This window comes from Oryx dammah, unplaced genomic scaffold (assembly GCF_014754425.2).
Source record: "Oryx dammah isolate SB20612 unplaced genomic scaffold, SCBI_Odam_1.1 HiC_scaffold_7, whole genome shotgun sequence".
NCBI lineage: Eukaryota > Metazoa > Chordata > Mammalia > Artiodactyla > Bovidae > Oryx > Oryx dammah.
Genome location: NW_024070191.1, coordinates 14405783 through 14431635, shown reverse-complemented (window position 1 = coordinate 14431635; position 25853 = coordinate 14405783). Strand labels below are relative to the sequence as shown.

Sequence of the window (25853 nt, the reverse complement as noted above, 5' to 3'; positions counted from 1 at the left end):
TTCCCCTAACAATGGGAATGATGTTTAAAAAAGTAGATCAGACCTACTAGTTTCCTTCTTAACTCTTCAGTGGACTTACTCTTAGGTTAAAACTAAATACCAAATTTCTTACCATAGGCTAACAGACTGTTTATTCGGTGACCCTTCATCCCAGGAAGTATGTGAGCATCTCTTAGAGAACTACTCAAATTATTAAGACAGACTATTAAGTACTGATGCTTGGGCCATGGAGAGCCTGCTGCACTTGTCTAACATGCAGTTAAAGTTGATGAACCGTGGCTCGCCGTCATATGTTTACTACCTTCAGCTTCTCTTTCTCTCATTACCTCTCTGTCCATCACAGTACTTCCTTACTGTTCATAGAATGTTAATACTTGGCACTCGTGGAGTATTTGCACTCAAGGTTGGCTTGCCTCTCTGTACAGGCTACTTCAGTCTGTTGCTCGGCCCTCAGCTTATCCATCACCTTCTCAGAAGTAGTCTTCTGAACGTCCTGTGCCGAAGTTTCACACGCACCCCTGCCTCACAGTCACAAAAGCCCATTTCCTTTCAGGAGACTCTGGAGTTAGTGTAAGCAACATGAGGGCAGGATCTTATTCCTTGCTGGAATCCCCACCTTAGACACTATGTGTTACCTAAAGGACTGTGGGACACTTCTGTCCACAGCGCTAACGGTCAGGCAGTATACATCTTAAGTTTCACTGAAATTGAATTTTGTAACAGGTACTCACTAGTCTTAGGTTTGCCATCTGAAATACATACAGTAAGTCTTTGCCTCCTGCTTCTCCCTTATAATCTTATCCTGTTTTGACTCAGAAACAGAGCTAAAATGTGGCTCAGTCTCTAGGCACATGGACTAGAGCTTTATTCAGTCTGCTGCCCCCTGGGGATCCTGATCCCAGGACCTGCCCATACAGTACGTGGTGCTCAGGGTTACTACAAGCCCAAGAACAAAGTGGCATTTTTCCCCCTTGATGCATCTGTTGTTGGAGTCACCAATATATCCCACCAAAGATTCTTTATAGCAGTAGAGTATGTTTTAAATACTAATTGTGGCAATCAGTCTAGGCATACAGTGTTTCTTGAGGTTTCTCAAATTATTATTCCTGCCGAATTAGCCCAGTGAAGCTTTCAGATACAAGAATATTTTTGTTCTTCTTTTTTTCATTTTCCCCATAGAGCTAAGCCAGGGACATGTGAGATGTGTGTGCGTGGCCAAGCTGTGTCACTCTGGCTGTCTTCTATTAAGCTCAGTTCAGTCGCTCAGTCATGTCCAACTCTTTGCGACCCCATGAATCGCAGCACACCAGGCCTCCCTGTCCATCACCAACTCCTGGATTTGACTCAGACTCACATCCATCGAGTCGGTGATGCCATCCAGCCATCTCATCCTCGGTCGTCCCCTTCTTCTCCTGCCCCCAATCCCCCCCAGCATCAAAGTCTTTTCCAATGAGTCAACTCTTCGCATGAGGTGGCCGAAGTAGTGGAGTTTCAGCTTTAGCATCATTCCTTCCAAAGAAATCCCAGGGTTGATCTCCTTCAGAATGGACTGGTTGGATCTCCTTGCAGTCCAAGGGACTCTCAAGAGTCTTCTCCAACACCACAGTTCAAAAGCATCAATTCTTCGGCGCTCAGCTTTCTTCACAGTCCAACTCTCACATCCATACATGACCACAGGAAAAACCATAGCCTTGACTAGACGGACCTTAGTCGGCAAAGTAATGTCTCTGCTTTTGAATATGCTATCTAGGTTGGTCATAACTTTTCTTCCAAGGAGTAAGCGTCTTTTAATTTCATGGCTGCAGTCACCATCTGCAGTGATTTTGGAGCCCAAAAAAATAAAGTCTGACACTGTTTCCACTGTTTCTCCATCTATTTCCCATGGAGTGATGGGACCAGATGCCATGATCTTCATTTTCTGAATGTTGAGCTTTAAGCCAACTTTTTCACTGTCCTCTTTTACTTTCATCAAGAGGCTTTTTAGCTCCTCTTCACTTTCTGCCATAAGGATGGTGTCATCTGCATATCTGAGGTTATTGATATTTCTCCCAGCAATCTTGGTTCCAGCTTGTGTTTCTTCCAGTCCAGTGTTTCTCGTGATGTACTCTGCATAGAAGTTAAATAAGCAGGGTGACAGTATACAGCCTTGATGCACTCCTTTTCCTATTTGGAACCAGTCTGTTGTTCCATGTCCAGTTCTAACTGTTGCTTCCTGGCCTGCATACAGATTTCTCAAGAGGCAGGTCAGGTGGTCTGGTATTCCCATCTCTTTCAGAATTTTCCACAGTTTATTGTGATCCACACAGTCAAAGGCTTTGGCATAGTCAATAATGCAGAAATAGATGTTTTTCTGGAACTCTTCTGCTTTTTCCATGATCCAGGTGATGTTGGCAATTTGATCTCTGGTTCCTCTGCCTTTTCTAAAACCAGCTTGAACATCAGGAAGTTCACAGTTCACGTATTGCTGAAGCCTAGCTTGGAGAATTTTGAGCATTCCTTTACTAGCATGTGAGATGAGTGCAATTGTGAGGTAGTTTGAGCATTCTTTGGCATTGCCTTTCTTTGGGATTGGAATGAAAACTGACCTTTTCCAGTCCTGTGACCACCGCTGAGTTTTCCAAATTTGCTGGCATATTGAGTGCAGCACTTTCACAGCATCATCTTTCAGGATTTGAAACAGCTCTACTGGAATTCCATTACCTCCGCTAGCTTTGTTCGTAGTCTTCTATTAAGGCAGGCAGTAAAAGATTGCAGAAATGTTCAACTCTGCTTCTCTTCTCACTAATTTTTTATTTTTATAAAATGTGATATTTACATAGAACTGGTTTATTATTTTCAGATGAATTAACAGATATCTTTCAATTAATTTCTAACATGGTAAATGTTGATAGATATAACCCACATAAACATTATTTGGGGTCCTCAGTAAACTTTTGGTGTGAGGTCTGTTTAAGAACTTCTATACCTGAAGAGATTTATAGTCTATTAGAGAAAAAATAAATTAGCATAGTCAGACTTTGAAAAGGGGGAAAATGAGAGAAAAGAACAAAAAAAAAAAAGCATTTTTTTGAAGATATAAAATTGTGAGATCAAACAATATAAGTAAATTGTTTTATCAGAAGGTATTATCAGAGGGGATAAATTTTTTTAATCAAGTCCAACCTGCAAAGATGTTTAAAATATCAATAGTGTAGGAAGAATGAAAATAAAGGTTTGAAAAAGTTATGCCAGGCAGATAACAAGGAGAAAATAGAAATATCAATCTTATTAGTACACAAAATAGAATTTAAGATGTGAAAAATCACTGAAAGGGACAAAGAAGAGTATTTGACATGAACAAACTGATCAAGTACACTAAAAAAGATTTAATAGCCATTGATTTGAAGTGTTTGATAAAAACAAAACAGAGCTAGATGATGAAATTGATAAAGCCGTAATCACTATGGAAGATTGGTAGATGTTAGACAAAAAAAAGTAGGAACTACCCACTTATGGGCTGCACTTGGCCCATGGTTGTTTTTTTTTTTTTTTTGTCTATTACATAATATATTTTTTTAAGTGATGAGATAGCAGTTTCATAACTACTTAGGGTATAGTCATAGTCGCTCAGTCGTGTCCAACTCTTTGCGATCCCATGGACTAATGTAGCCCACCAGGCTCCTCTGTCCATGCAATTCTCGAGGCAAGAATAGTGGAGTGGCTAGCCATTCCCTTTTCCAGGGCATCATCCTGACCCAGGGATCGAACCCCGGTCTCCCACACTGGAGGCAGATTCTTTACTGTCTGAGCCACCAGGGAAGCCCCTTCGGGTAGAGAGAGAGACTCAAAGGTGGGGGTGACTTGACAGGTGGGGCCTGGAATCATCTGAGTGCTGGTGTACTCACACGTCAAGTGTCTGGGCTTGGGATGACTTGGAGACCAGGACTTGCTGAGCAGAGGGCTTGTGCGTGGCCTCTCCATGTGGCCTGGCGACTTCAGGTACCGCAGCCTCGGTGCAGATGGCTCAGAGCCCCGAGGACAGTGTTCCAGGAAACAAGGCGCAAACCTCACCACCTTTTATGACCTAGCATCGGAAGCCATGTGGCATCATTTCTTCCATGTTCTATTGGCTATACACCTTCCCAGATTTAAGAGCAGGGGCGTAGACCCTCCTTCTTAATGGGAGGAGTATCAAATAACACAGACACTCTGCAAAACTTCTTTAGTCCGCCCTCTGGCCATACATGGATTTACATTCCTCCCAAGTGCAAACTATGTTCCCCCTTTTCAAAGATCCCTCCCACCTGGTGATTCAGGGTTAAAGCAAGTCCCAAGGGCAGGTGTGGCTGCTTGGGTGTGATTCCTCAATTTTAGCTCGAGTACTTTGAGAATCTTCTGCCAGGAGAGACTAGGAAGCCGACATAGTAAAAATTTTGAACCCCAAAAGTCCCACCTCTGATATTATCTATAAATTCTGCTTGAAAACTGACCGATTCCTTTTTTAGTTCATCTGTCTTCTATCCTGTCTTCTTATGGTGGTAAAATAAACTATTGATACTTTAAAGATTCTCCCTGGAGATCTGCTTAGCAAAATCCACCAATGGCAGAAGGTATGTTTTCCATTTTCCTTGCTGTCAGAACCAAGAGTGTTGCTAAAATTCTGCCACTTGATCACGTTCACCAGCAGTCTCCTCCAACCCTTTCTAGCTCCACTTACTATCTGGCCTCAAAGCTAGTGCTCCAGATGTTAGGTTTTTGTTGCAGTAGTACCCTACTCCTGGTACTCTGCTTTGTGTGTTAGTTACTATTGCTCTGATGACAGATCACAATCTTAGACGGGTAAAGTGGCAGCCTAGGATGACCTGAAGGCTGGGATCACAGTGCCCACGCCACACATAGCCCCTCTGTGTGGTTTTGATGTCCTCACAGGGTAGTCAGCCTCACAGCCTCAGGGCAGCCAGACACAGGGTGGCCCAGGGCCCCAAGCACAAGGATTCCAGAGACAAGGCGGGGTGGGCTGCATCTGTCTCTCTTTTTGCCCAGCCTTGGGCTGTATCGTGTTTGTCCACAGCATCACAGACCTGCCCAGATGCAAAGGAAGGAGACTGGAAGAACGTCTCAGAAGTTCTCATCTGACAAGATGTTCATAAAGAAGATAAAGAAACTTAGTAAATTTAGTTATTATTCTTTGAATCATCACCTCTCAGTTATAAGAATTTGGATTGAAAAAAAAAACAACCTTTGAAACATCATTTTAAAAAGCAAATATCATTGGTTTTTTAAATTGGGATTGTGAATATGCCTACAGGGTGGATTTTTTTGAAGAAAAACTAATATTATGTAAATAAGGACATAATATGACTTGGGATAAATTTTCCATTCGTAGTATTCACATAAACATTTTAAATGCTGTCTCTATCACAGTTTAGGTGCAAGTTAAGCTGGTACTTCTAGTAAATGGTGTTACTGAGTCAAGAAGTAGCTCTAGTGATAATGGACATATTGAAATACTGTAAAGAGTTTGAGCAAAATGTTTCATTAAAGAAAATTAAGGAAAAGCAGTATTTCTTAAATGTGTCATTTAAATAATGTACATATTTATATTAATGTGTTTTTATCCCTGAAATTTTATTCAAATTAACATTTTTTTAGATCTTAATTGGAAAGACAGTGGATCATATATTGGAAGTTACCTCATACTAAAGTGTATAGTAGCCACTTTAGAAAAATGTGTTAATGATACCTGGCATCAGTATGTAAGCACTCAACATATACTTTTCCCATCAAGGGAGGTTAGAATGCTGTTTCGTTTTTTTTTTTTTTTTAATGAATTAGTTTGAAGTCCTTCCTTTATTTTATTTTTAGCTGTTGCCTTATTTTACTTATAAAAGCTTTTTGTAAATGACATTAGGAAAATAGCTTACTTTTAATTCCCTCTAGAATTTAATTTTAAAGGCTAAATTAGTCTAGAAACCTTATTCAATTCTACAAAATGGATATTTCTTGGAAGTAAGATAATTCAATTATATATAGTCTATATATATCTCCTTCTAAATGTGTTCCTATTCAGGTTTTGTGATTAGTTTGGTATGCTTTTCAACAAATTACTAGTCATGAATTTCCTAATTTTTCCTATCAGGAAGTCACTGTTAATAATTTTTTAAAAAGTTTCCTTAATCTCTGATCGTCTTTGGTTTAAGCGTTGAGATGTAGATTTACAGTTTTGTGACCTTGCTCAAAGGATTTAACTTTTCTGCACCAGTCACATTTTTAAATGGGGTTAAAAATGCTTGTAACAGCATAAAATACTAAGCAAGTAAAAGAGTGTACTTGCTTAGTACAAGTACAACAACAAGATGGTTGTTGTTCAGTCACTAAGTGTGCCTGACTCTTCACAGCGCCGTGGGCTGCAGCACGCCAGGCTTCTCTGAGCTTCACTATCTCCCGGAGTTTGCTCAAATTCATGTCCATTGAGTTCATGATGCTATCTTAACGATCTCATGCTCTGTCATCCTCTTCTCCTTTTGCCTTCAGTCTTTCCCAGCATCAGGGTCTTTTCCAATGAGGAGGGAATGGCAAACAGCACCAGTATTCTTTCCATGAGAACCTCATGAACATAAAGGTACTCTGATATATTGAAAGCAAATAATGGGGGACTTCCAGTGGCTAAGACTCCACACTTCCAGTGTAGGGGGCCTGGGATCAATCCCTGGTCAGGGAATTAGATCCTGTATGCCTCAACTAAGACCCAGTGCAGCCAAATAAATGATTAATTTAAAACAAACAATGGTTACTTTAAAAAGATATTGTTAAAACAAATGTACCAAATTTGTTCAAACAAATGTACCAAATTATATCAAATGTTAATCTGATATAATACATTCATTTTTAGCAGAAACTTTAGGTGAAACAAGCTTAATATGTTTAGAAATTTCTGATAACTGTTCAGTAATAATTGTGACTTGCTGAAAACTGTTCTAGTAATATGAAATACTGATAATTTAGCATGTCGATAAAAATGTCATTTGATAATCATAGTATACAAAATATTTTTCTTGATTAAAAGCTCTTTTTATATAAGGTATTCATTTGGCTTATGTCTAGTCAGGAATAATAGTTTGACTTTTATAGTAGAAGTATTTGTTACAATGCCAATATCAAGACCATAAGTCTTATATAGTAAAATTCTTTCAGGTTAAGTTGAAAGTTTCAGAATATTCTAGGTTTGCTTTTGCCATTTTCTGGCCACTGTTTGCATTGCTGAGAACATTTTATTTTTTTGAATTATGTGTGTCGGTGTGCTCAGTCGTTCAATTGTATCCAATTCTTTGCTACCCCATGGACTGTAGCCGGCCAGGTTTCTCTGTCCATGGGATTTTCCAGGCAAGAAGGCTGGAGTGGGTTACCACTTCCTACTCCAGGGGATTTTCCCGACCCAGGGTTCGAACCCACGTCTCCCGCGTTGCACATGGAATCTTGTGCACCACTTGGGATGCCTTTCTGACTAATAAAAACCATCTCAACTGAGTATTCTGTCAGTGCAATCCACCAGAGGTTTCTAACTTTTAAGCTTCCTTTAGGAGAACATAGAATGAACACGATAAAAGCATTTTCCATAAATTATGTCTGCAGTCTACAACCAGCGCCTTGTTCATTTCTTATTAAAATATTTTCATGGTTTTGTGTACAGCATTTATTCCCAAAGAACCCAATGAGCATAAACCTCTAAGCTGCCTCTGTATTTTTTTCTACCCAGTTGTAGTCTGGATGTCGTTGAAATTATTCCATGCATCCCTTATCATGAATCAATGTAGTTTCCGTTTATAAAAGTTAAAGCATATACCATTATGCCATCATATTGCTGTTTATTTAGCCATTTTTCCTTTTTTTGTTCACTTTTTGTTGTTGTTCACTTCTGTAGCTTTTCTGCACTTAGATAAAAAGAGACCACAAAAACATCACTTTGATCAGCCTTCAGTAGCACCTAGGAAAAACTACTCTTTCACAAGAGAGGAAGTGAGGCAGATTGATCGAGAAAATCAGAGGCTTCTGAAAGAACTGTCGAGACAGGCTGAGAAACCAGGAAGCAAGAGTATGATTCCAAGATCAACTGGGCCTCCCCCTAAGTTGTATCACAGTGCTCTCAACAGACAGAGGGAACAACAAAGGATTGAAAGAGAAAATTTGGTAAGTGATTGATTAACATTTTAGTCATCAAATAAAGTGCATTTGTACTGATTTGTAAGCCCAACTTTCAGCAAACCCAATACAGCCAAATTTTCTAAATGATACAAAAGTAGGAATAGGTTTGTATGGCATAAAATATAGGACGAGCCATGAGCCTGGAAGGTAACAGTATGTGCTTTTTTTTAATCCAGGAAACTATATTTTAAGGGGGTATTAAATGAAAATACTGCAAGGTCTATTATTTAACTAGATCTGTTAAATTACTATAGCAATATAGGAAAAGGTGTCCAAGGGTTAGATACATACATCTTCTGTGAAGTACTCAGTCACTAGCTAAATCTGTTTTACTTCATTTTATCCTCAAAAGCTAAAATAATTTATATATCATTTATTTTAAATAATACACACATTCTCAGAGAGGTGCCCTGCTGCTTGAATGTATGAAAGACATTGATTATTAAAAATCATACAGTAATAGTCCTTTGATATCCTAAGAAATATATATATGGAAACTGTTGAAAATCTTCACATTAAACTACTATTCATAGCATATCATTTTCTTTATAAAATGCAATTCATAATTGCTGATATTTACAGAGCTTTTCAATGCTGGGCATCGTTCCAAGTGTCTTCTAAATATTAGCTAATTGAATCCAGACAATGATTCTTTCAGGGACGTACTTTATTTTTATCCACATCTTACAGGTAGAATAATTGAGACCTAAAAGGGTTAAATAATTAACCCATGGACAAGGAGCTGCTAAGCAAGTGACTGAGCCAAGATTTTAAGCCCAGGTAGCATCTTCAACTAAAGTTAGACTCTTAATGAACACATACATCCAGAGTTAACATAAGTGATAAAGCTGTTATTAAAATTACTAGAACCATTCCCCAAATTCATCCTTATTATGTTTCATCATCAGTACAGTTCTACTTACCCTGAATTTGTAAGAGTAACTCTTATGAATTTATTACTATCACTAACACCGAGAGTTGGTGAGCTAGGGTAGTATATTTGCAAAAAATAGTAAAATATTGGTCAAGAGAGTTACCCTGAACATGGCAGGGAGTAGATTACAGCAGAACAAGTTGAAATGAGGTTGGCGGGTAGTGAACTAGATGGTAACTTTCTACGTATCACTCTAGCAAGTTCAGGATTCATTTACATTTTATGATAATGGTTAAATATCTAGAGCAGGTGGTAGAATCATATCCGGGTTTCCTCGCTTTGGGATTACTTTTTTCTTTTTAACATCTTTTTTGAGGTATAATTTACATGCTATACCCATCTAAAGTATACAGTTCAGAGGGTTCTGATAAATTACATGATTCATTTTTTTAAGTTATATGTAAACATAACAAAATTTGCCACTTTAACTTTTTAAAATTTTCAGTGTCGTCTTCATTATTATTTTGATACGTGCATGCTGCCATGTTTATTTCTGATTCACTCCTGGCGGGGCTGTGTCTTTGTCGTGGCATGTGGGCTTTCTCTAGTTGCGGGAGCAGGGGCTCCTCTCTAGTTGTGTTGCTTGAGCTTCTCACTGTGGCAGCTTCTCTCGTCGCAGAGCGCACGGGCTCTAGGGCACAGGGACTCATTAGCTGTGGCTCACGGGCCGCAGAGCGTGCAGGCTTCAGTCGTTGTGGCGCACAAGCCCAGTTGCCCCACGGCCCGTGAAGTCCTCCTGGACCAGGGATCGAACCTGTGTCCTTTGCATTGGCAGGCAGGATTCTTATCCATACGCCCCCAGGGAAGTTCGCCATTTTAACTGTTTTGAGTGATTGGTTCAGTGACATTAATTACATTCACAATGTTGTGAATTGTGAGTAAATACTACTTATTTCCAAAACTTTTTTGATCATTACGTACAGAAACACTGTGCCAAACAGTAACGCTCTGTTCTCCCTCCCCCTCAGCCCTGGGCAACCTTTTCTCTACCGTCTATTCCATATTAGTAGAATAATAGACTCTTAGGTCATTTTGTCTCTGGCTCATTTCACTCCATTATGTTTTCAAGGTCCATCCTGTAGCCTGTATCAGAACTTCATTCCTTTTTGTGTCTGAGTAATAGTCCATGTATGTATATATGCCACATTTTGATTCCCCATTCATCTGATGATGGACACTTGGATTGTTTGCACATTTTGGCTATTGTGAGTAATGCTACCCTATAGGTATCTCTTCAGGTCCCAGCTTTCAGTTCCTTTAGCTGTGTGCCTAAGAGAGGAATGGCTGGGTCATATAGTAATTCTATATTTATTGTTTTGAGAAACTTGGGTTTACTTTTGAGAAGTTGAAGCCATTAATGTCTAGGGACTATTCTAGATACAAACGAGATGAAAACTGGCAAGCAGCTTCTATGATACCCCATATCAATTGTACATCTGAGCTATTTTAATAAGCAGTGCAAAATTACTGCTATTTTTTTCTTTTTACTTTGTTACTTAGTAGTTTGTATATGTGAGCAATATTTTTCTCCATTTCATAGTAGGATCTTATTTGTTATACTCGAGAACAGTAGAACATAAAGTGAACCACATGTTTAATTTAAATTTTCCTAACAGTTACATTAGAAACATCAAAGAAACAGGTGAAATTATTCTACTATAATATTTATCTGACTAAATAAAAAATATTACACTTTAACATGTAATAAATATAAAAAATTGTTGAGAGATATTTTACGTTTTTTGATACTAAGTCTCTGAAGACTGTTGTATGTTTTAGACTGAGAGCATGTCTCAATTTGAACTAGCCACATTTTAAATGTTCTGTAACAATATGTGGCTTGTGGCCTTGGACAGTGCAGCTCTGGATCAAAAGCTTAATTCACAAGAAGTAGAAAAAGTAGCTTAAAGCTAAATGGTGAAATAAGCATAATTTATTATACAAATTATTATGTTATTGTAAGGAATCGTATCTTCATGGGAAATAGATGGGGAAACAGTGTCAGACTTTATTTTTGGGGGCTCCAAAGGAGATCAACCCTGGGATTTCTTTGGAAGGAATGATGCTAAAGCTGAAACTCCACTACTTTGGCCACCTCATGCGAAGAGTTGACTCATTGGAAAAGACTCTGATGCTGGGAGGGATTGGGGGCAGGAGGAGAAGGGGACGACTGAGGATGAGATGGCTGGATGGCATCACAGACTCGACGGACGTGAGTCTGAGCAAACTCCGGGAGATGGTGATGGACAGGGAGGCCTGGCGTGCTGCGATTCATGGGGTCGCAGAGTCGGACACGACTGAGTGAGTGAACTGAACTGAAGGAATAGTAATTGTCCAGATTTATGCTTAACTCTTCTTTATTAAGCAAATATTTGCTTTATTAAGCAAAATAAAACTAATTCTATATATTGTAATTTTTTTCTTGGCTGGTCCTTTGCATTTATTCTTCAAAATAGCTGATTATTTTTTCTTTATAAAATTTTTTTAATTAAATTTTTGTTGGAATTGTGTTAAATTTACATTTTAATTTCAGAGTGTTGGGCACTCTTAAAATATTACCTTTTAATCCAGAAATATGGTATGTCCTTCTGTTTACTCAAGCCTTCTTAACACTCGACCTTAGTAAGGTTTTCTAGTTTTCTTTAAAATTATATTTTTTTATGTTATTGCCATGACATTTTTCATTTTGTTTTCTGATTGGTTATTTTCATAAACCATCAACTTTTGTGTATTCATTGTATAACCAGCCACCTACCAAACCCTTATATAGAGCCGCATTGGCTCAAATCGTTCTTCAGTGTGAGATGATACACTTTTTAACCTGTTTGCCGGATTGTTATAATCAAAACACACATGCAAGGGTGCACACGTGCACACACACACCACTTTTGTGTCCAATGTACTGCACAACCAGGGTCCATTACTTTGTAATTTTCATGATTCATAATCCTTCATTTGCTCCATCTCCAGTGATAGAGACCAGTTCACATGGCTCACAGGCATGATGACTAAAGCAGTTTTGTTCCAGTTCCCTAACATCAGCTCCTTAGCAATCCAGAGGCTGCAAGCCTCCAGGCAAAAGGAGTGGTGCTGTGCAGAACAGGTGAAGAGGACAGCCCTCTCCTGTAGAGGGCGTACTTGCTACATATAGACCCAACTGTATTAGAACTTTGTTACTTCAAAAGGGGATAATTTTTTTAATTAACAAAATTTGAAACTGTTCTTGTTAAACCATGTTTCCATATATTCATTTGGACACAATATGAATTCTGTTTTTAAGAAAAATTGCAAGAATAATCTTAGCAGAAGGAAAAGAGAAGAGGTCAACGAGGGTACTTTATAGTTTCCTATAGTATGGTTTATAGTTTCACTTTACTCCCTGAAAGAAATGACATTATTTCATGCTCTTAAATGTATGTATGTCAGTTCCTCTCTAAGCATATGTTCACGGTCATTTCTAGGGTTGAACACTGGGCTCTTAGCATTATTACTCCCATAATGTCATTTCTATGAAAAAATAAGGTTTAATGTTTTTCAACTTACAGCATCTTTTCTCTAAGATTGTAACCTGACAAGCAAGAGAGTTGTGTCTACAATTAGTTGTTAAAATCATAGTGGTTTTGGTTAGCTGTGGGACAGGTAGAAACTTTTAGATTTTCCACATTACTATTGAAATGTCTTTTCCGCATGATTTGAAGTCTTTTCTACTTTATTTTGTGAATTTCAGGCTCTAGAAAGTGTTTGCCTTTTTAAAAAACAATTGCAATTTATCTAATGTTTGCTTTTAAATTGTTTATTTAAATGAAGGCTTTTCTGAAAAGGCTTGAAGCTGTGAAGCCAACACTTGGCATGAAACGCTCAGAGCAGCTGATGGACTATCACCGCAACATGGGTTATCTCAGCTCATCCCCAGTCTCCAGACGAGTGAGGTCCACCCTCAGCCAGTACAGCTCGCTAAGTAAGCACACGCATACGTGTTTTGCACGTTTGTACCCTTTTCCCTTTTAAAAGTATATGGCTTAGGTTCTTCTGATTGAGTTTTACATGCTGACTTCTGGGATGCAGTCTGCTCTGCTTCACTGGCATGCCTTGTTTTGTGTTAGTTCACTTAACTTCAGGTTTCATTTTTTTACAGCGTATAATGGCAACATAGGAAGGAAACCAGGAGGTTAAACAACAGAAAATATCAGTAGTCTCTTAGGTAATGAGGAGAAACTTTTAAATTCAGTGTGTTTATTAAAGGAAGAAATAAACAGATAGACTGTTTAAAAGTTGCCAAAGCAGTCTCTTTAGCCGGTGAAGAATTTTCAGTAGTATCTTCCAGCCCTAATGCATGCTGCTGCTTCTTCACCGGTAACTAAGACAAGAATTAGCAATCTGTAGTCCTCAGATCAATCCCTCTTAATGCTCAGGATATGATCCGTTACACACCCAGAGAATACAGGTGGGAGTGACCGCTGAGTGTTGGAGTGAACAACACACAGAAAGGCCAGACCGCTTTCCCTACAGAAGTCTGTGCTGTTACTTTATGTATGTGTTCTAAGCTATAAAGTCTGTAAAAGTTAGTCCTAACAGAAAGTTGGAACCACTTGTAGTCTTAAACACTCTGATAACTAGTTTAATTCCATTCATTCATCCTCCACGCATCATTTCCTTGGTGGAGTTAGTGACTAAGACAGCATCTTATTCCAATAACTCACACTTAATATCGTGCCTTGAATGTGCAAAATTATTTGTTGAATAAATGTATAAATGGTTATACAAAGAGATTTTATTTTTCCCACTTGAATCCTTTGAGAGGCTTTTAAAAACACTTACTCCCACCCCAAATCTATTGCATCAAAATGTCCTTGTATAGAGTTTGGTTATGTTTGTTATTTTAAGTTCCACAGGGAATTCTGAAGTACATTCCTGGTTGAGAATAGAATTAGACTATTAAAAACACATGTGAGATAGAGAAGGCAGTTTTATTTTAATCTGGGCTTCAGATTAGGAAAGGAAGTGTATCAGATGATGATTTATGTATTTAGTTAGTTCAGATAATTTCTTGCTCTTTGTCTATTTTCAGAAGGAGCTTCCAGGACATCCAGTGCTACCAGTGGCCTCAGCTGTAAGAGTGAGCGATCTGATTTTGACAAAACTGGTGGTGGCCTGTTGCTAAGACCTAAGCCCCCAAATGTCCGTACAGCTTGGTTATAAAAAACTCTTTTTACTTTAAACATTGTTCATCCAATTCTTAGTTGAAGTGCTCTTGTATAATGCTGTCATTCTCTGTGTAGACATCTAAATACTGGTTTAAGCAATTTCAGGTGTACAAATAGTGACTTGTAATTTGAGGCAAAATGGTTTTCAAAAAGACAGTTTAATATAAAAATCAGTGTTTCCTGCGAGGAGGTGTTTATATGAGCCATGTATATATTTCGTAGAGAAATGGTAGTATACCTGTGTCTTTTCTCAACATAGAAACTGGTTCAGCTGTCGGACTGATGAAGCAGTTGTGATAGCATCCTGCACGTTGGACCAAAATGTTAGCTATATAGTTCTCATTTAATGTGTTTTTGTTTTGTTTTCATTTTCTGTAAGTTTTATACAGTGAGCGTAGCTCTTGACTGACTTGGTTTTCTATTTGCTTCAGAACTTGGGTGGTGTGACTTATACCTTGATTGTAAGATAGTTATTATGAAACTGATCTTGAAATTTGTTCTCATTGGTGGCGCTGATTTAGATTTGAGGAGAAGACAGAAGCTTGCACTAGGGCAGTCCTTGTGATTCACCAGAGGTGCCTACTACCTCTATAGAAGTGTGCACTGAGTTAGATCTTAAAAATTTTATCAACCATTCCAGACCACTTCAAATTGTGAGTCTTAGAAAGCTCAATTTAGAAGCTCCTCTTTTGTGTTTTTCAGGGGAAGTAGGTAAGGATTCTGATAAGTTAGGTTTCTTTAGCGCTCCTGCATTGTGAATAGTTTGTCCAAGGACCAGATCCTCATAAGCAAAAGCAAGTATTTGTTGAATTAGCAAAGGAGCACCACCAGCTTGAGGAACCAAGAAGCAGATCCCAAGTTGTGTCAGGACAGCATTTTAAGGGGTGTTGTTAATGGGTTTTGCTGTATTCAGCGTTTATTGTTTTAAGTGAGAGGAAACGTAAGAAACAAATGCATTGTTCTCAGCCCTTTTGAAGCTCCAGCTACTGTTTTTAAAGGCTGACAAAGAAAACTAAAAATATGAATGATAAAGGAGGAAAAAATCCCGTATTTGTTGAGGCTACTTTATAAATGTCAGCCAATTTTTTTGTTTTGTTTTGGCCTTTTGTATTGAATCCTGGAAATACCATTTTTGCCAGTTTCACTTTCAAAGACCTTTTGAAATTAGTGATGTGTGAGTAGGGTGTAATATAGTTGACTCTTGAAATCAGAGTATTTTTTCTGTCAATCTGTAGGCTCTTGTACAACGAAGTATATCTTGGTCATGTTGCTTCTGCCGTTCTGGTTATCACTGTTTTCACTACTGGCCTTTTCTGTATGCATTAAAATATATTGCTAAGTTTCTATATTAAATGCCAAATCTGTCTTTTTTTTTTTTTTTAGTGTGAATTTTTGATCTGTAAACACAGTAAGATTTGTTTTTTGTTTTTCTGGGTTGCTCAAGCTCTGTAGTGTGTATGCCAAACTTAACCTTTCTTAAATACCTTCAGCGGTAAGCCAAACTGCATTTTGCTAAACACCAATTCAGAATGTCTTGGTCTTAGTTTGTATTGATAGATTTTGTTTCAGGTAGGGCTTGAGAAGGGTGGGGAGAATGGGGTTAAAAAAATTCATGGGAAAACAACCTGACCGTAAGATTTTTCTGCTGCTTTCCTTGAGTTATAATGTTCATTTGTTGTTATTTGATATTCTGGTGTATAGGTTTTTACATCACTTAGTGCTTTACTTTATAAACTTTAGCTGTACTAAATCAAGGTTTTGTTTTTTAACTTATTGCACTTTTTGATGTTTGTGTAACAACCTGTCTTTAAGGAGAGGTAAGATAATGCTAAATTTTAAAATTCAGCATTTGAATATATTCCCAGTAGTGAGTGAGTTAGCCAATTTTATTCAGTTGGTTTTTAAGTTGTTAGGGGGGAAAAGAATCCTTTTATGTAATAGCATTAGTCTCTGAATACACTTTATATAGTCTTTGCTGCCATATGTCATATGCCATATGGTACAATTTTAATTTTATACATAAAAGCTGTACTTTTTTTTTTTCTTTGATCTTAAAATTTTTTTTCTCTCTGTACTTTGATTTTAGATTCTAAATGAATGCCTTCAGTTTTTAGTATTAGGCAGGGGAGTTTCGTCTAAGTATTACTGATAACAGGGACTCAGCTTGAAGCAAAAGTCAGAAAGAACAACAATACTTATCTTTTCAAAGAGAAATTTACAATGGTTGTCATGATTAGTTTACACTGATAAGTATAAGTAGAGGGATAGGGGTTGAAAAATGTGACATTCTCTGATGTAAGTCAAGATGCCTTTTAAGTTGTTACGATTTAAGGGATATTTTTATGAAGAAATCAGAAGCATATTATTTTCATTTTCAAGAACATAAAAAATGTGAACTGTCTAGCACTGCTTTATATTTGGGTCACTTGTACCTAAGATATATATTTTTAAGATTTACACGTGCAACTAGAAATGATACTCATCCAAGGTCAGCAATTACTAGGCAAGGTTCTTATTGAGAGTTACTTTCATGTCTGTTAAATGTTATACTGGTATTGCATCCTTCTTAATAAGATCCTATGAAAAATTTTGAATTATTAAAGTTATTTCCTAAGGATAGCAATTACTCTCATACTTCCCCTACTTCCTTTTTTTTTTCAGTCTCCATAAAAAGCTGCTTTCTTAGCTACTACCCCAAATAAAAGTTTTCTCGTTTGCTTGTAAATGTAGTGTAATGCAGTTGTTTTCAGCCCATTAACCCAAATGTCCAAAATGGACATCTAGGTAACTTTAAAAAGAGGTCACTGGGATGGATATGTGTGTGTACTTTCATCTTCAAATTCAAATCCTATACACTATGAAAAGTATTATGACCAATGTAAAGTTGGGGATACAAGTTTAAGTTACTCTATTATTTTAATAATTAAATTCATAAAATGTTTAATATCTTAAATGCCAAAGTTGGAACCTATATACATGATTGTAAACCATCCAAAAAAATGTGCTTAATGCTCCTGACTACTTTATTTGTATGAATAAAGATAGTAAAAAACTTAAAAATCAACATTCTTTTTTAATTTCCCAGTCTACTATAGTGTCTTTTAGGCATGAAGAACTCATCCTTGGCACAGTGAAGAAAAGAGTCAAAGATAACTGAGTTTTGGTCCTATGTCTGTCTCTCAAATGCACTATCTTCTTGTTCCCATTGTAAAAATTAGAATAATAACTTTTACATGCCTCCATGACTAAGAAGTAGTGAGAATGAAATTGGAAAGAGGATATTAAATTATTTATATCTTTGGAAGTATGATATTTATGTGGGAAAATGCTTAAAATTACATTCTTGATCATCTCTTTAAACCACATCATAATTGTTATGTTGCTACAGTGTTGTTGTCAGTAAGTCATGTCCAACCCTTGGTGACCCCATGGATGGCAGCACACCGGGCCCGCCCGTCCTGCACTGTCTCCTGGAGTTTGCTCAAATTTATGTCCCATTGGTTTATGGTGCTAGCTACCCATCTCATCCTCTGCTGCCCCCCTTTCCTTTTGCCTTCAGTCTTTGCAAGCATCAGGGTCTTTTCCAGCGAGTGGGCTCTTTGTATCAGGTGGCCAAAGTATTGGAGCTTCAGCAACAGTCCTTCCAATGAATATACAGGATTGATTTCCTTTAGGAAATCATTCTTTTATAGCTTGAATACAATAGACACTCTTATAGCTTGAAGGACTGTTTTTTTAAAGTTCACATCAAGATTCCGTATGTATAGTGTGTATTATGAATGATAAGAAATACTCTCTTTAAAACTTGCTGCTAAACCATTATGAATTTTTTTGATAAGGGTTAAATAACAATAGTGCCACTGGAGTAAATTACTGAGTAGTTCCTGCTGGTAGTATATTTGAGCTCTAGCAAATGAGACTACATTATAGCAGAAATTTGTACTTGGTTTTAAAATTCTGCTGACTGTTTTAATCCACTTAGAGATATTTCTGGAACCACCATAATACAGTCTTAATGTTCTGTGTCTCTATTTCAGAATCCGATTTGTCGGTCTTTTCTTGCATGATTAGTACTTTTTTAAATGTTGGATTTTATAAATTTTCATTTACCTGAGGACTTGAAAAAATGCTGTTTTATTACCTTCTGGAAATGTTACCTTTCACACTTAGATATGCAATTCACCTAGCATTGTTGGGTGTCTCTTTTTCACTAATTCTGTTATCTAAGTTGTTTAGTTCCAGCTTTATTCTTTGGGCTTAATTTGCTGTCATTTTTTAAAACTTGGAATGGACGTATAGTTCACTGATTTTCAGCCCTTCTTTTCTAATGTTGCTGTTGTCTTTTCTAATAAATGCATCAAAGGCTGTAAGTTTCTTCTGAGCATAACTTTAGCTGTTTCCCACAAGTTTTGATAACATGGTATTTTTGTTGTTTTGTTGTTTAGTGATTAAGTCATGTCTGACTTCTGCAATCCCAAGGAGTGTAGCCTGCCAGGCTCCTCGCTGTCCATGGGATTTCCCAGGCAAGAATACTACAGGATTGGGTTGCCATTTCCTCCTCCAAGGAATCTTCCCAACCCAGCAATCGAACCTGAGTCTTCTGCAATGCCAGGCAGATTCTTTACCACTGAACCACCAGGGAAGACCCCATTTTTATCAAGTTCAAAACATTTTTGAATATCTCTTCTGATTTTCACGTTTTACTCTGTGGCTCTTTAGAATGTATTTTTATAGGCTGTTTTAGAGTTATATTTGTGGTTTTGGTTATGTTTATATGAAAAATTATAGGAAAAATTTGAAGCCCTAGATCGGGGTACAGAGTTACAGCCTGTTGGCCATATTCAGCAGCCCAGAGCCCATTTTTGTGGCCTTTACCTTTTTAAGTATTTTTTAAAATCAAAAGAATATTTTGTGACATGTCAGTACTCTAAGAAGTGCACAATTCAGTGTCTGTACATGAAGTTTTGCAGACCAGCCACCCTGGATTCGTGTCTAGTCCAGGGTGCTGTTGCAGTAGGGCAGAGCTGCCCTATCAAAGACCATCTGGTCGACACAGCCTGAACTATTTACTACATTGCCCTTCAGAGAAAAAGTTTGTTGACTCCTGCTCTAGGTGGTATTTTCTTCCAGAGATTTACTTTTGCTTTTGACAGCAGGCAGCAGGGGTGCTCACAATCTCCAGTCTCCCATATCCAGCTAAAGGAATGAGATAGCTGAAAGCCGGCCTCCAGGACTGCAGGGGCTGCCCTGTCCCTGGTTCCCTCTTCCTGCTTCGGGAGGCCACCCAGAGGTGTGACCCTTCCCTCCCCACCCCCAAGACACTCTCAGAATCACGCTCCAATTCTCAGCCTTCCAGCTGCATCTCCACAACTTTCACACACCTCCTGGGAGAATGGACCCTCAGTGAGGGGATTGAAAAGACAGGGCAGTTCAAGGAGGTGCTGCCTGTCCAGGGTTGAGGGGCCTGGGGACTCCAGGTCGTTAAGGAGCTGGGGTGAAGGCTGACTGCACAGGCTCCTTATACATACATTCCTGAGGCCACGGAGGTTAACACTCGCAGGAAGCAGGGAGGCTGACTTGTGGGTCACACGCAGAAGGGAGATAATCACACCATTGAGTAAATGTTGAATCCTCTTCTCCACTTCCTGTTCCTGCCAGAGAGGGCCGAGGGGTCCTCCACTGCTCGCACTGCCCACCTGCTTCCATATCCTCCCCAACCCCCCTACCCTTCCTCCCCCTGCGCTAACTTAGGGCGGGCCTTCTCTGGAGAGCCACTCCACAGAAGCATTTGTCCTACTAGCCTGCCCTCTTTTCTCTCCATCAGCAGCAGAGCTTGGACTTTTCAGATCACCTTTAGGATAGGAAGCCAATGAGACACGTATCCAAAGGCCCCTAATGACCCTACTTGTGACCTGGCTTTGAGATGGGCTTGAGAGGCTTTCTGTTGGCCTTTTCTGTTGGCAGAGACAACTGCTAGATTAAGATGGATGTAACCTTGGATGTGGCAAAACTCAGACCTTAGCTACTGGAGTAGAACAAGGCAGCCAATTTTTTTTTTTTTTTAAATCGGGGAGGCAGGAGTGAGAAGGTGGGAGAGCTTGGGGAGGAGGCAGGTCAAGAACAGAGTGTGCAGAGGCACCCCTCAGCCACCTGTCAGGACCTCGAAGACACGTGCCTGCCCTCCAGGCTTCACCCTGCATGTAGGGGCTTGTGTCCGCAGGCCACCCCCAGCAAGCAAGGACCCTATGAACCGTGTGGTCTTCTGGACCCAAAACGCTTTCTTTCCAATGTGGAATTGTCCTTGTTTTCCTCTTGCTCACAGACTTACCAGAGTCAAGTCCCAAACTGACTTTTCCTCCAGGTCTTGATAAATTGTTGCGGCAAAGAAGTGCTGGCAGAGACTTTCTATACCCATGTATCTAAGTCTAGTTATTTTCTTTCAAGGCCTATCTTCTGTCCTTCCCCCCAGTTCCCTCTGGCTTCTAGTTCTCCTCAGCCAAGATTCATTGTATTGATATTAAATGTTACACTATTTAACAATGCCAAGTCCTGCCTCTCTCCTAACCCCACCTAAGCTTTTTTTTCCCCAAAGGGCTTCTGCCTTTTTGTATCTTCCAGGATCCAACAGGATTTCAGTGCTAGCTTTCTAACTGATTTCAATGACTACTGTCCACCTGTCATAAAATTCCAAGTATCACAGTTCTCTAAAGGCACTGATGGCCCTTCCTAACCATGCAGAGCTCCTGAAACTGTGATTTAAAGCTTTTAGTGGAATCTCAGAATCCCTGAAGACTGTGTGAAAAGTGCATAAAATACGCTGAGATTATGGAAGCCACAATCCATGTTACCACTACGAGGCTACAGCAGTATGGTGTAAGGTGAAGAGAAAGAACATAACCTATTTCAGTTTGAAAACTGTAACTCTGAAGTACTCTAGGTGTTCACATGATAACACAGTGTAATATCTGATATTTAGAAGCTTGTCCACTGAGTTATATAAATGAGTCATGCTAGAAAATAAGATTTATGGTCTTATGATTTTAATCCATTTGGCAGTTAATAAGAATTCAGTAAAAGAGAGAACATGCATTAAGTGGTCTTTATTGACATTTCACATTGAGTTATTCATGATCAGTTCTTCAGTTAATTATATAAGTATGATAAGTTATTTTCTATTGGCTGTGGAAATTTAAATGTAAAATAAATACAAAATACATTTGTGGTTTAATGAATACTCAAGCTTTTTTCCCAAACCCTCTGAGGTATTCCTTTCAATCTGGTTTCATCCCAGATCTTTTTACTTCCCCTTAGGAAGAGTCTATTAAACCACACAATGGATCTGGAACCAATGAAATCGAGTTTTAATCACATTAGACAAACTTTTTTATCTCATCATACAATACCAATACAAAAGCACCGCCCATGCCTCTCAACACGTTGGACCAGGCGCCTTTGAAGAAAGCCTTGGGTCCTTCGTCTTTGGCAATCTTCCGCCAGCAGTCCACTGTGCCCGTGTACATGATATCCGCTGTGGAAACAAACATCATTGGTGAGGGCTGCATAATTCCGGAGGAAAGAGACTTTGCCTCTGAAAGACACCTGCACAGTTTGTTTTTAGTGTTACAAAAGGTCACTTCGAGTCTTCTGCCCAGCTCTAAGCACATTCAATGGGACAGCCCCTCCCCTCGCATAACCGCTGGGTAGGGTCTCTAGATTCCTAGTTCAACTCAAGATCAAGTGAAGAACTGGGGCAATGAACCAGCTAATTCACATAAGTCAAACAGAGAAACACGAAGGGAGCAGTGGGGAGCAGAAGTATTAAGCTGGGGGCGGGGTCCTGTTTATTATTGATGAGAAAACTGAGATCCAATCTCAGATTATACTCTTACAAAGCAAGAGATACAATTATTAGGTTGAAGCTGCTGCTGCTAAGTCGCTTCAGTCGTGTCCAACTCTGTGCGACCCCATAGACGGCAGCCCACCAGGCTCCCCCATCCCTGGGATTCTCCAGGCAAGAATACTGAAGTGGGTTGCCATTTCCTTCTCCAATGCATGAAAGTGAAAAGTCAAAGTGAAGTAGGTTGAAGCGGATGAAACTAATTATACTCGGTGTTTCTTACTGTTACAATGTCAATTTCTTGTGTTTCAACCTGTCAAAGCCAAAACTTCCTATTGCCACAAACTGCTGGAGGCCATCTCTCCCCCAGCTAAATCACTCTCCCCAGTAATACGTGTAAAACTAGGTAAGAAACATTTTAAAATAAACTAGCTGATTACTTCAATTTCTGCACCCAGGCTCTAAGGGAAAAAGGCCTAAGGCCTCTATGACGCTAGCTACCTAGTTAAGTTCACAAACCAGGTGAACCAAACAATATCCCATTTTTGGTGTTCTTACTTCTTTGATAAAAACAAACCAAATCTTTAAAGGAATAGTTTAGAACATTAGGGAGGATTCATCACCATCTTTCTTAAATTTTTATCTCAATGCAGGCTGTAAAGAGCACTGACTAGCGTTCTCCTTGAGCAGAAAAGTACGATTCTCATGGGTCTCGGGCTTACCCCCTTTCCGGCCAGACTGCATCATCATCCTACGGCGGACGGTGTCAAAGGGGTAGGACACCAGCCCCGCGACCGCCGTCACAGTCTGGGCGATCATCCAGCTCACAATAATGTGCACATTCTTGGGGTCAGGCAGCATCCCTGTGGGCAGAACCAAGAAGCCAAATGGCCATGACGCGATTCCTCCTCCAAGCAGCTGAGCAAAAAGCAGGTGGGGACGGAGAACAGGGCACTGCAACTCCTTGCTCCACCCTTCCAGAAAAGCCTGCCCCGTGAGGGGTGTCTCAGGAGTAACCAAGCAGCCAATGCAAGTTGGTGCCGCCAACCCTCCCTGGACCCGCAAAGCCCGAGCGGTGCCCCGCGCACAGGCCGTGTTGAAGTGGCTCCAAGTTAAACTCGGTAACTGATAAAAGGAGCCAGGCACCCCCTTTGCCCTCTCCGAGTAACTCAAGGCCAGGGTAGTTCAGGAGAGGACAAGGAGAGTCCCCCAGCTATTGATCCCCACCTCACCACCTCCGCAGTTTAGCCCAGGGCCTAGGGGAAAGTGAGATTAACAAGACAAAGTCCTTTATGAGTTAGACACCCCTCAGGATCCTCTCTGCACACATCCTCCTCAGCTCTGCGCCCCCTGACGCCCTTCTCTCACCCTTGGCCGTATCATAGACTCCGAAGTAGGCGGCTCTGTAGATAATGATGCCCTGGACCGAGACGTTGAAACCCTGGTAGAGGCCTCTCAGGCCATCAGACTTGAAGATCTTGGTGATACAGTTGCCCAGACCAGTGAACTCCCGCTGGGCGGCACCCTTGCCCACGTCGGCAGCCAGCCTCGTCCTAGCGAAGTCCAGCGGGTAGACAAAGCAGAGGGAGGTGGCCCCAGCTGCCCCACCTGAGGCCAGGTTACCGGCAAAGTAGCGCCAGAACTGCTTATGCCGGTCCACGCCCCCCAGGAAGATCTGCTTGTACTTGTCCTTGAAGGCGAAGTTGAGAGCTTGGGTGGGGAAGTAACGGATCACGTTGGCCAGGTTACCCCTCCAGAAGGAGAGAAAGCCCTGCTCTTTGGGGATTCTCACCACGCAATCAATGATCCCTTTGTACTGCTTCTCGGCACTGATCTGTTTGCTGGCATGCTGGACCTGCAGCAGGGAGGAGGGAGACGGGGTGGCAGGGGGTGGGGGACAGGGAGGGCCGAGAGAAGAGGGCAGGAGAACAAGAAGGTTTGTGCTTCCTGATTTCCTTGTTTAAAAAGTATGGGGAAATCGAACACGGAGTAAACTGAAGTCTTAGCTACTTGGACAGAGTCCCTTAAACCCAGTTTGCCTCAATTACCAGGGCATTTGAGAGAAACAGTTCTGCTCCAAAATACACTGAAAAGGATGATTTGATTACGTAAAGGGAGACATTGATTTGCTGCATTTTCCCTAGGTGCCAGAACTGTACTAGGGGTTTATTACTGGGAGACAAAAATAATTAAAGATCCCTGGCCCAAAGGACACCTGCTCTGATCTGACAGATATGAGGTGAGGAGGTGAGGATTCCTCAGTCTCTCTTTAATGTCCCTGAAGACACAGTCTCTGAGTAGTAGGTGTTCTAACAGAAGAAGAAGGGATCCACTCAGCATTGGAGCCTGACATTTTCCAGGCATATCCAAATAATCAATTATTGAGGAGTTTGTTGCTGTGGGCCATTTGTTGGGGTTTTTTCTTGTTATTGATCATTTTGACTCCCAAATTGAGAATGCCCAGTTCCTCATGGAGGGGTCCTTGCTTTTGGTGGGGGGGGGGGGCGCGGTGAGATGATGAGAATAAACCATTCAGAGATCAGGGCTGGGGAGGAAAAGATTTGGGGAAAGGATGAATAAGGCCATCTGAGTTTATTTTGAAAAGTGTTGGTCTCTCAAGACCTGTTCCTTTATGTGCAAAATGGGGGAAACAGTATCTGTCTTACAGAGGTCATACCAAGATGAATGAATAATAGAATAATGTCGGCTAGAGCACGGCACACTGGACATGTAATAACCTTGAGTAGTAATTATTTCGATGTTGTTAATCGTAAAAGGTGGATGCTGAGAAGAGGGTGCAAGTGGGTCTGAAAATCAAGAGGTGAGGCTGACCCAAGAGGCCTGAGTGCCCGCGCTGTCCCCGGAGCAGGATCTGGCTGGCTGCAACCTACTCGGGGTGGGTTTCCATATATAGACACCCGCACGCGGGGCGCCACCCGACACCAGGAATCCGCTACTGACGCTGGACCTGTCTCTGCGCAGAGGGCACCTTCCCCTTCGTGCAGGCCGTGCGCCGGGCCCGGGGCCTAGCGCGGATCTGGGGGGCAGCCCCGCGCCTCGCCGAGGCCCCGCGCGCCCGCTCCCCGCTCGCCGCGCCCGCAAGGTCCTCACCTGCAGCAGCAGTTTGACCCTCTCGATGGGCGCGACAGCAGTCTTGGAGATGGCAGCGGCCACGCCGCCGGCCAAGAAGTCCTTCAGGAAGCTCAGAGCCTGATCGCTCATGGTGACAGCCGGGCGCACACCGCCTCCGCGAGACGCGCTCTCGCTGTCTCCGCCCGGGAAGCCCCGGCTTCCCCTGCTCCAGACCCTGCGCGACTCGAAGGGGCCGCTCACCTCACCCCGCCGCCCGCTTTATATACCCCGCCCAGGCTATCGCGAGAGGAGGCGGAGCCCCAGGGCCCCGCTCGCCCCTTTCATTGGCTGGGCGGGTGCTCGGAGCCCCGCCTCCTGGCCCGCCCCCTCTTCTGCAGAGGGCAACGGGGGCGAAGGCGCTTCCGGGAGGCAGGGGTGGGCTAGGGGCTGTGCCTGTACTTGGGACGTTTAAAGGGCAAATTCATGTTATCTGTCCCGCGAGTGCAAGGAACACCGTGTCTCTGCAGCATGTGGGCCGCTGTATTTATAGCACAGGAGGCCTAGGCCGACCTGGACGCGGACACGGGACCCGCGGCCTCCAGCCCCGCTCGCCTTAACCCCGGGT

The 25853-nt window shown here is 40.9% G+C and overlaps 2 protein-coding genes across 3 annotated transcripts in view; one reads left to right on the top strand and one right to left on the bottom strand.

The window, feature by feature from the left end:
- CFAP97 (cilia and flagella associated protein 97) overlaps positions 1 to 18689 on the top strand; it is a 28920-nt gene extending 10231 nt beyond the window's left edge. For both annotated transcript variants that reach the window (XM_040243059.1, XM_040243060.1), the window contains exons 3-5: positions 7901 to 8166; positions 12923 to 13073; positions 14184 to 18689. In XM_040243059.1, coding sequence (XP_040098993.1) covers positions 7901 to 8166; positions 12923 to 13073; positions 14184 to 14314 — 548 coding nt within the window. In that variant the 3' untranslated portion in view covers positions 14315 to 18689. The remainder of the gene's footprint in view (positions 1 to 7900; positions 8167 to 12922; positions 13074 to 14183) is intronic.
- A 2707-nt stretch (positions 18690 to 21396) lies between these two features.
- On the bottom strand, positions 21397 to 25524 carry SLC25A4 (solute carrier family 25 member 4). Its single transcript, XM_040243061.1, has 4 exons — positions 25268 to 25524; positions 23525 to 24011; positions 22879 to 23019; positions 21397 to 21847 (listed from the first exon to the last, which is right to left on the bottom strand). Exons 1-4 carry the CDS (start codon positions 25376 to 25378, stop codon positions 21690 to 21692), a joined length of 897 nt encoding a protein of 298 aa, XP_040098995.1. The 5' UTR covers positions 25379 to 25524; the 3' UTR covers positions 21397 to 21689.
- Positions 25525 to 25853: the final 329 nt, after the last annotated feature.